Below are 10,595 nucleotides of genomic sequence, written 5' to 3' on the forward strand. Positions count from 1 at the left end.
AAGACAAAGAAAGGAAACATACCACAGTGTGGTGGTTTGGCAATCTCAAAAAGGACCGTTCCCGTCTCCAGGTCTCTGATTTTAAACCGTGTAAAGTCAATGTTGTAGATGTTGTCCTCTGGTTTACACAGATAGTCTGTGAAGGGAAAATACATCATGTACTTCAATTAAAGGAACATAGGGAGGAACATAGTATACACTAGTAATACCTCAATAAGAGACTGGATTAGAGTAAACGCATGCAATCGATGCACTGAGAAAGCTATGTAGCAATACTCTTATACTGCTAAACATGATGCATGACTCAAAATGCTTAATTTGCTATGTTTAAAATAGTCATGAAGACAAAGTGCCCTCTGGAAACTCATTAAAATGTGTTGCATGGATTGGGCCTGTTACTATATAAAGTAAACAAACACATTAAGTCAGTGGATGCTGTAGCTCATCATAATACATGTACGTTACATTGCGAGCATCTGAAGAGATGTGAGATGAAGTAGGTATCAGAGTGGAGTCTCAGAGCTCTTACCGCGAGTGACTGCGCGGAGTCCCAAAACTTCATCCGGAGTGATGTCTCTCCCCAGCGCCCGCAGCTCTTCCTCCGTTACAGGCCGCCGGTCCACTTGATTTCGTCGCGATTTCAGCCTTTTCGGAACACCGCCTCCGGTTTTGCGGTCTCGGGGAGCCGCCGCCGTTGAATCCGAGCCGTTAACCGCGGCGGCTGCCGTTTCATTGCGGGAGCTCTGACTGTTCATCTCTCCAAAATTTCACTTGGTAACTTGGTATAGCGGCGGAGCGCGAACTGCGTTTCTGTTGAGCTCGACGCTCGCTGAATGCAAGATGGCGTAGCGCGTCACTATGGAGAACCTACGCCGACAGGACAGCGATCTGATTGGTTGAACGCGTTCGAAAGTTGCTATGGTTACCATAATTTCGGTTTACAAAGGCCTTCACATTAGTTTCCGTCAGTTTATTTTCTTAATTAGTTAAACAGATTTTATGTTTACTTATTCTTTTGAACCAGTGCAGTTATTTCTTTACGATGTTTTAATGTTATTTTATTTATTTAGCATCTTTGCACTTCTCCCAATTTAATTTCGTGTTATATTTGAGTGCCTTATTTTTAATATTTAAATAGCAATTATCAATAATTACACCAATTGTTTTTTATTTTGTCTTTTCTATATTGCTGATAAATTGATATATTTATACACACTCACACACACTAATATATATATATTTCCTTACTAATTTACTTTGAGTTTTCACTCATTCATTCAATCATTATAAAAAAAAAAAAAAAAAACACACAAACAAACAAAATGCTTATAAAACAACACCAGGCAGTGCAATAATTCACACTAGTAAGACTCATCATAAAAAAAAATCATTCAAAAGATCCTGAGGAAATAAAACAACTACTTCTGGAAAATAAAGTCTTTCAATATTTTTAAGATTCAACCCATTTCCTTTTGCTTAAATTACACAACATAAAAACCCAACTGTAAATTAACTCAACTCAATACGATCCAAGCTCTTTCTGACAAACGGTCAGTGTGTCAATGTGGCTGCAAATCAAATCACTGTCATTTCTAGACCACATCCACAACCAAAGCTATTTTCAAGGCCACTGCTCCTCTAGGCAAGATATTTAAAAACCCAGCCACCCCAATAGCAATAGCAATTACACAAACAAAAAAGAACAATATTCTAAAGAGAAAAATAACCGTATGGCACAACAAACCAAGTACCTTATATACACATGCACAGTGTAAAAGAAAACGACTTTGGCGACAATAAGCAATCCACTTTCTGCAAATCTGATAAATGAAAAAGGTGCCTCAATGTTTTTATGATTGTTTTCTATTTAAAAAAAAAATCCCAAAGAATAACAACAAACCAAGGCAAAACCTGCCCTCTCATCTGACTCCTTTGAGAAGGTAAAGGCCAAGATAAGTTTCTAAGTTCACAGAAGAGACGGGGACAAACTGACATGCAGCACTCACACGTCACACAGCACAGTGGCATGAATACTCAATTGTGGTCTGATGTTTCAGCAGTGTGAGAGGTGGTCTCTTGATAGCACACTAAATCACATTTTAAGGCAGGCTTTCTTGAACGAAAGAAAGTAGCAATTCAAAGAGCAAATAAAGAGGAAAAGAGAGGAAAAATACCAAGACAACAAATAGTATCACGGTTACAGAACATGCTGAGAAAAAGATGGATAAGGTGGAATGGAAATGTTCACTCAACTTATGCAATAACAAAAGTCCAAGCTAAACGACAGCACTGAAACTTGCCACCTTGAGTACAAAATTAACACTTCTGCATCCATACTTCACAGTATATGGCAGGCATGTATCTGTCAAATGGTTTTTCAACCAGACTACACCTTTCATTCTTCCACCACATGCATGCTGGTGGTACTGTGTGTAACACAAATCCAAGAATCTTTGGTGGTATTAAAAATGGCCTGTATGGTTAAATCAAAAGGAAACATGGCAAAATGTCATGATAAAGAGCATCCTGACTGAGCAACTATCCTTCTCTACACCAAGTAACAGGTGCTCGAGCCCTTACAATGTTAATTAAGACGCCATTACTTAGATTAACCAATAGAATGCTATCCCAGACACATCGTGTACCAGTGAGAGTGGAGAAATTAAGGGTATTTGACACTTCAGTCCAATACAATCTTGTTTCTGGGACTCAAAGGTCAGTGTATTAAAGACCCTCTTTGTTAACTCATGATCCCACCTAAACAGAAACAACTATGCGCTCTTTCAAAAGATTTTATTTTTTTAAAAAGTCCCAGTAAATGGGGAAAAAAATAATTTATATCTCCCTTGTACAGTTAGAGATTCGAAGACGTGTTGCTGTGGTCTGTAAATACACGATTAAAGAATGAGAAAGCAGGTCACCAGACAAATTTGAATATTTATGCCTTTTAAACCAAAGAAAGAAATGAAAGAAGCTGCAGGAAATGAATGATAGTAGCTCGTATGAGTGTGAGGGAAATAAAACGTGAGGTTAATCGAAACCAAGGTCTCAAATCACTTAATACAACAAAAACACTTTATGATTTGCCACTGAGATTTAGATGCTTTAACCAAATGATCAAACTGGTTCTGAAAATTCATGTACCATTCCTGCCTCCCACTAGAGGCCAAAAAACAGCAGATCAACGCCAACGCTGATCAGAAAAATTCTCCATGCCAATAACTTCCCATGAGTTGGGACACGTGATCTAGGTGTGTCTCCAGCTCTTCCTCAGCATCTCCTGCTAGACCAGACAAACCAGGTTTGTGAAGTAGTTAGTCCTGCCGCAGATGTGTGTGTAAGTGCATTCAATCAGTACCTCTCGGATCTCCTCAAACTAAAATTGGTATTAAATGTGTACGAACACAAGCACAAACACACACATAAAATGAACTCGCGCTCAAAATCCTTGTATTTTCCGGGTCACCCCTTTCAAAAACAAGCAATATCTGAAACCTCCTCGTTTCTGCATGTCTCTCGCCCAAATTTTGCTCTCTCTATCTGTTGTAACATCAGTCTATATTTCTGCCTGTCCCCATGGCTGTGCGTCCCTCGTTGCGCCCCACCCCCCACCCCTCCACAGGCTGATGTCCGTCACTTCTCCTCTCTCTCCCTCTCGTTCACTTGTTCCCCTCACAGGCGGCAGAGGCAGAAGAGGGTTGGGATGAAGACCCCGAATGCCACAAGTATAGGGAACATCAGGCTGCTGTTGTCAGTGGCGTACGGGTTGGGGGTGCGCGGCCCAGACCGAACCGGATTCTTGGGAGCGGTGGAGGCGCTCTTCTTTTCGCTTTCTCCCCCCTCTCCGTCATCCTCTTCCTCCTCCTCTTCCTCTCTCTTTTCCAGTCCAGGATGTGGCTGCAGCTTGGGCACATCTGAGAAACAAACCAAAGGCTTTTACTAGGAACAAGTGCAAAACAATTAAATAAAAACAGCAGGATTGGACTTGATCGAGGACGCAACCCAACCAATCCCAGGGGTCCCTCTTACCCTCTAGCTTGCCCTTCATCACATATAGTGCACATATCTTGGGGTTGTCATAGTAACCCTGTGGACACAAGAGATAGATAGATTAGGTTTCACTGCTTACAGTGGATGAACGCATGCAAACACATGGAGAAAATATGCAAATCGATTCTAGTGTATTCTGTGCGGCGGCTGGCCTGCAGGGTTTCTAACAGTGAATAAAAGGTTGAGGCATGCACAAGGTCAGTCCTGTGGCTCTCAGTGCCATTGGTTTTGGCTTCGAACCTCAAAAGAACCTCATAAAACCTTTTGTTTTATGCAACACTGCAGAGTTAGTGGTCAAACTATGCAGCCCAAGAACTTGCTAAACAATTCTGCCACAATTAGTCAAAGCAATGCATATCGCCAGGTGCAAAAGCGGCAAAGTGATTAATTTTAAGAATGAGATGTTTTATCCGGTGACTGACAGACAAGCTAATGCGTGTTGCATCCTCATATCCATTAAATGTCATCCTCCCTCTGGATTGCCGTCATGCTCAATGTGCACGGTTCCTCTGAGACTAATCGCCGACAGAAACCCCACAAGCCAAACACGTTTGCTGTTTACATAAGAAAAAGGAGCAGCTTTGAAATAATTAATTAAATTGCACTACTGGAACAAAAAAAAAAAAAGACGCTCCAAGGGACCACAATTACTTTTGACAGAATTCATCTTCTTGGAAATACTAAGCTTCAGTGCCTGTAACTATATAACTACATCACAATTTTAAATTAATGTTCCTTTAGCAAAAAGGAAAATAAACAACAAGTCTTATTAAATTGATTAGTGTCTGGTTTATTGAATAAAAGATGACTGCATAGCTATTGCTCAAAGAGGTATGTCCGCTTTTAGGGATTTTACTGTGCTGAAGTGGAAAGACTGCATTCTGATTTCTGATTTCAACACTGATAACAATCAGAAATGTTTCTTGAGCAAATCAGCATATTAAAATTATTTCTAAAGGATCATGTGACACTGAAGACTGACGTAATGGCTGCTTAATATATAACATTTTAAAATACATTCAATTAGAAAACACATTTTAAATTGTAATATCTCACAATATTACTGTTCTTGCTGTATTTTTGATCAAATAAATGCAGACTTGGTAAGCATTAAAAGACTTCAAAACCTTCAAATCTCAGAGACTTTTGAACGGCAGTGTAAAATGTTTAGGCATAAGGCAATAGGAAAACAGGGTAACACTTACCTTAACAAACTCTGCTGTGAGTTTCCCATTAAAAGTGGAAACTTCACCATGCACACTTAGTTTTCCTCTTTTTATTGAGAATGGCACTATTTCATCATGAGCCGTGCTGTGACCCACACGGTCAAAGATATCCAGATCCTTCACCACAACGTGGCCATTTAAGCGTACATCAAAAACCTGAGAAAAGACAAGAAAAGAAAGAAGTAGAGAGAAAGAGATGATGTCATGAGGGAAAACTATGAAATAGAGACCATGGAGTATCATGAATGATTAAACATTACCATGTTCAAATATCGACTACTAAGAGTGACTGTGTACACTGCTGCTGTGAGCAAAATTCACACCTTTTGTTGAGACTGAGCAAAGTAAACCTCAGCATATTTCATGACCAGTATGTAGTCTCCTTCTTCTCTTATAGGTATTTCATAACCAAATGTATCCTCGTTGTATCGTTCTGTCTGGTAAAGAACCTGATCCTCCGGGCTGGAGCGCAGGATAGGAAGACGGATACCGTAATCTGATGCTGGAGGAGGGCAAAAAAGTGCCAAAAGGTGAGTTTAAGTGTATATAGTACATGGCATTTGTGTTTCATAACATGCTGAGGAAATGTCAAACCAGAGCAAGGTTTTTGCCTCATTTTCATTCCAATATCTATTTATAGCCAACATAGAGCTGAGCGGAAAATTAAGTACCACATTTATAATACTGGTCGTTTTCTTGACACTGATGCAATAATGTGAAATCTGACAAAACACATGGTGCTTGATGTCTTTACAGAGCTTTAGAAAGCACTATACAGGCCCTGACATGTGCATGCTGCATTTCTCATCTGACTCAGGAAGTGACAGTCATCACATTTCAAGTGACACAGACTTCCTGATATTATCGACAGCTCTAATAACAAACGACTAATGAGCCAGATGAGCTGACAACCAGTCCTTTTCTTCAAAATATAGTATGATTAACATTCTTAATACAATATCAAATCTATACAGTAATAAAACAAATACAGTGCAACCAAAATACCTTTAATATTTCTTAATTCTTACAAGGATAGTTGACTCAAATAACAATTCTGTCATCACCCATACTCACCCTCAAGTTTCCAAATCCACATGATTTTCTTTGAATCAGAGGAACACAAAAAGCGCCTCAGTCATCATTCACATTTACCTTTTTCCATCTAATGAAAGTGAATGTGTTATGTTTACGCTTAACATCTGCTTTTGTGTTCCGCTGAAGAAACAAAGCCATACAGGTTTGGAAATACCCTTGTGGAAAAGTACACTTTAGCATAATAAAAAAATAAAAAATAAATAAATAAAGAGTACTTATTACAAAAATAATATACTTTAAAACAATATACTTAAGTGTGAACTAACTGACACTTAATTGCATGTTATTGACAATCTATTATAGTTAAAATTTATATTAAATGCAATTAGTGCAATTTTTTGTCTGAAATATGATTAAAGTGAACAGGTGAATGTACTGACAAGCATTTATGGTAACTAAAATATACTTTAACGTTATTTCTATTGAAACGTGTATATATCAGTGTCATCAGTTGTGTGTATGTGTGTGTAAAACATGTGTAATTATACATTTTAATAATGCAGTTGCAAATTAGTACATATAAAATTATTCATTTGAAATGTAATATCAAATAACATGGTAAAAATGTACTTTAAAGTGGTTTAAGTAATCTCTTGGAGTACACTTAAGTGGCCTTTTATTTTATTAATATTATATTATCTGCAAGTACAGTTTTTTTTAATATACTTCTAAGATATGAAGTACACTACAAGTGCACATTTATTACAATTAGGCACTCTTCTTTTTCACAAGACAATTGTGACAACTTTCATTTTTGGTTGAATGATCACTTTTAAAATGCAGAAATACTACTTTGAACTGTACTGAGTTTGAACTGTACCGACCATTTAGAAAAATTGCAAACCAACACAACAAGGCTTTAAAAAAACACATCACAATACTGTTGCTTAAAATGTTCTTCCATCTTTACACAGGACATGGACACTTGTTCATTCATTCTCCACCACCACTAACAACTGCCACCCCTTCTGGTGCAGACAACTAGGAAGGAAAAATAACACCCTCTCCTGCAATCTGTCCCGTCCTCAAGTACTCACCTTTCCCCAGTTTTCCTTCCAGTGGATCTTTTCTGTAGTAAATGCCGTGCACGTCTGTGTGTGCGTCCCCGCCGGCGTTGACAGCCCAGATGACTCGCTCGGCCAGACTCGGGGCCACGCTCTCAGCGCGACACACTTCCACCAACAGCCACAAAGCTGCGAACACGAGCCGGGCAGCACAGCGCAATGTCACCCTCCTCATGGCCTGCAAAAGTCCGCGAGGAAAAGTGAAAGAGTAAAGAAAGGCGGTATGTAAGGAAGTCGCTCGAAAAGTCGGTGAGCTTGACACCCGGACTATAAAACGACATAACACCGTGTTAAGCGCAGTGTGAAAGGCCATTTTAACCCTGGGTTAAACTTCAATGGAGTCAGCATTACTTTTAACCCTGGGTTAGCCTGGTAAACAACGAATTGTAGTACTAAAGGTGTATTTACTTAAACGTGCTAGAAAGTGACAGCACTTCGTTTAGCAACAAACAACCAATCACAAACTGCCTCGCAGCTCACCTCATTGAATATTCAAACACCTTGAACAGTTGTAGAAACGTTCACGCGCTGTTTAGTTTTAGAAAAATGTGAAATAACGACGACAAATGGAGTGATATACTATATTATTTGGGTTTGCATTTCCAGGTTTCTGTATGTGGCGAAATTGACAGATAAACTGAGTTATTAAAAATTGGACGTACTCGTCCAATCGGTGTTACGGATATCATGAATATGCAAATAAGAAGGTTAACCCAGGATATAGAAATGTACAGTGTGAGATCTGAATACCCAGGATTAATACCTAACCTAAGATGGAGAAAAGTGAATAGCGTGACAATTTGAGAAAGACAACCTAGGGTCTAGGATGGCCCTGTGTTAACAGTTTCATGTGTCAATAGCCCAAAGCAATGCCAGCCTGTATTTATGTCACTCTTACTGTGCAGTCTGCGAAATGCTCTCTGTTGTGGACGGCCGGCTCCGTTCAGATGCTCGGGTTGCACGTTGTCGCTGAACCGTCCAGATCGCCGCACATTTACCCTCCTGGTGGTCGAGTTTAGCTCTGGCTGGTTAGTTGGCTAACTGACTTCCCTCTTGCTCTGTCATCAGTGTGGCAGCTGTAGTCTGCAGGTATATTCCCTCACATCTGCACCCCTGTGTGCTTGCTCTCGTTTCATAGACGATCACCGCGTGGTTATTCTGCGCTTGTATACTGCTCAGTTCAGATGTTTTGTGCGTCTGAAATCACAGCGGTTTCTGACCGGGAGGGCCGCGTCAGTACTGTGGGTATGTGTGCAGTCAGCAGCGCAGGCTGAAGGGATGGAACAGTAAGAAGAGACAGACTAACATGATAGTCATGTTCCGGAGGGGGGCTACGATTAGCCAATCACGCAAAGCCAAATGCAGGTCCTGCTTGTTGATTTGCTTTTGAAAATAATCTATTCGTGAAGTCCGGCGAGCTCTGACCAATCACGATCGGTGGAAGTGCCCCGAAGCAGCGAATCAAGTGTATCAACTGTCACTCACTTCCTCGCATAAATTATCTGGGTTCAGCTCATTGGTACTTGGTCATATGCAGCGAAAGGTGGGCGGAATTAGGCAGATAATAGATAACAAATTTAGGTTTTAAAGAAACAGAAAAATAATGTTATCTCATTCATTTTACTTATAATTATTTATTATTACTTATATAATAATAATTCATTGTATAATGAAAACATAAAATAGCGAAACTCACATTATGAAAATATTTTACATGTAATTACACAATTATGTACACATTGTAAGTAAAATATAAAATAACATTATTATTTTATTTTATTTATTTTGTGAAATTATGAAATTATTGGATATACACTACTATCCAGGAAGTTCCACGTTTTTCTTGCGGAATGTATGTTTTGTTCAAGTTTATTCTGATTAGTTAAATTAATGCAACTACACATTTCTTTATAAATGAAATTTCTTCAAAAACGCAAAATATAGGCTTCTTTTAAAGAGCCTATATCTAGTGAGCATAATTTTTTAGCGTATTTTGTCAGACTTAGTAGTCCCTGATGTGACAAACCTCCACTTTAGTGATTTTTGTGATTGATATTAAATATGGAAAAAAAGATGATTGAAAGTATGAGTTTTCAGAGGAACCTTTCTTTTACCATGTTTACAGCGGTGATTACAACAGAAATGCATGCATGCTTTAAAACCCACCAGCATGTCAATCGCCTGTTTTGACCACACGGCGGCGTTAGTTTTCGGTCTCTCTGTCTGCATTCACCATTGAAAAAGCAGGAAAATTCTGTCCCGTTTTGGGCCGGAGGAAAAAGCCCGTTGCCATGACAACACGAACATTCTGTTCCAGCCGCTGGGAAAGTGATGCTCGCTGCTGAACGATTTGGAGAACAGCTGAACAGACACCAGTAAAACTGTTGCTCCTTATGTATATAAATAGCATTTCTTTAGAGGAGGTGTAAGCAAACCTTTTGTTGAGTAATGAACTAATGGAGGAACTAATAGAATAATGAAGCTTACACAAGCGTGGGGATGAAAAATATATGCTATTACTAGACACAGTTTTATTTGCTTATTTTGTAACAATGTATTAAAACCACTATAATACATATGAAGGTCTTTTTGGCATGCAAGAATCTGGTCAGATAACAATTAAGACTACAGATATCTCTGACACTGGTTACACAAACAGACATAAAGAGGCTCAATTCAAATAAATAAATCTATTTCTTAAGCGTATAGTGATCAGGTTTGGAATGTTTGTAATATCTGGATGTTGTGCATTAATTCAAATGAGCCTGTGTAGAGTGAAACTGTGCTCTTGAAATTAGTTTTCTGACAAGTATGTCATGATAACTAAAAATAGTGAATCAAACATTTCTAAACTTAGAAACCACTCAGTTATGTATTCAAATTAAATGTTTAAAACTATAGAGGCTAAAGTTAACCCAGCAACAAAATTTGGTTCCGTTTTAGCCCCATCTTGCACAGTGGTTTATATTTGTTTTAAAGGCATGCACTGTGATTTTAGAATGGAAACAGGCCAACTGTTTGACAAGGACAAGTAATAGAGTAAAAACAAATGGATTTAGGTAGCTGAGCTTGACTTATATAACAAATTATCTGGAAGTCAATGAATTTACACCGTTACAGTACTGCAAACAAAACCCTAAAGAAAACCCGTTAAACATAA

At 38.8% G+C, this 10,595-nt stretch overlaps 2 protein-coding genes across 2 annotated transcripts in view; both read right to left on the minus strand.

Moving 5' to 3' along the window:
- Positions 1–876, minus strand: part of LOC107703132 (malectin-like) — a 6,704-nt gene extending 5,828 nt beyond the window's left edge. The window contains exons 1-2 of the mRNA XM_016505663.1: positions 530–876; positions 23–136 (exon numbers count right to left, since the gene is read on the minus strand). Of these exons, the coding sequence (XP_016361149.1) occupies positions 23–136; positions 530–755 (340 nt within the window). The 5' untranslated portion in view covers positions 756–876. The remainder of the gene's footprint in view (positions 1–22; positions 137–529) is intronic.
- A 578-nt stretch (positions 877–1,454) lies between these two features.
- Positions 1,455–8,768, minus strand: mlec (malectin). The gene is made up of 6 exons (XM_016505708.1): positions 8,334–8,768; positions 7,409–7,613; positions 5,600–5,778; positions 5,256–5,432; positions 4,030–4,087; positions 1,455–3,914 (listed from the first exon to the last, which is right to left on the minus strand). The coding sequence occupies exons 2-6, from the start codon at positions 7,608–7,610 to the stop codon at positions 3,673–3,675; spliced, it is 858 nt and encodes a 285-aa protein (XP_016361194.1). The 5' UTR covers positions 7,611–7,613; positions 8,334–8,768; the 3' UTR covers positions 1,455–3,672.
- Between the last annotated feature and the right edge of the window lie 1,827 nt (positions 8,769–10,595).

Source organism: Sinocyclocheilus anshuiensis, unplaced genomic scaffold, assembly GCF_001515605.1.
Source record: "Sinocyclocheilus anshuiensis isolate Anshui unplaced genomic scaffold, SAMN03320099.WGS_v1.1 scaffold794, whole genome shotgun sequence".
NCBI classification, from domain to species: domain Eukaryota; kingdom Metazoa; phylum Chordata; class Actinopteri; order Cypriniformes; family Cyprinidae; genus Sinocyclocheilus; species Sinocyclocheilus anshuiensis.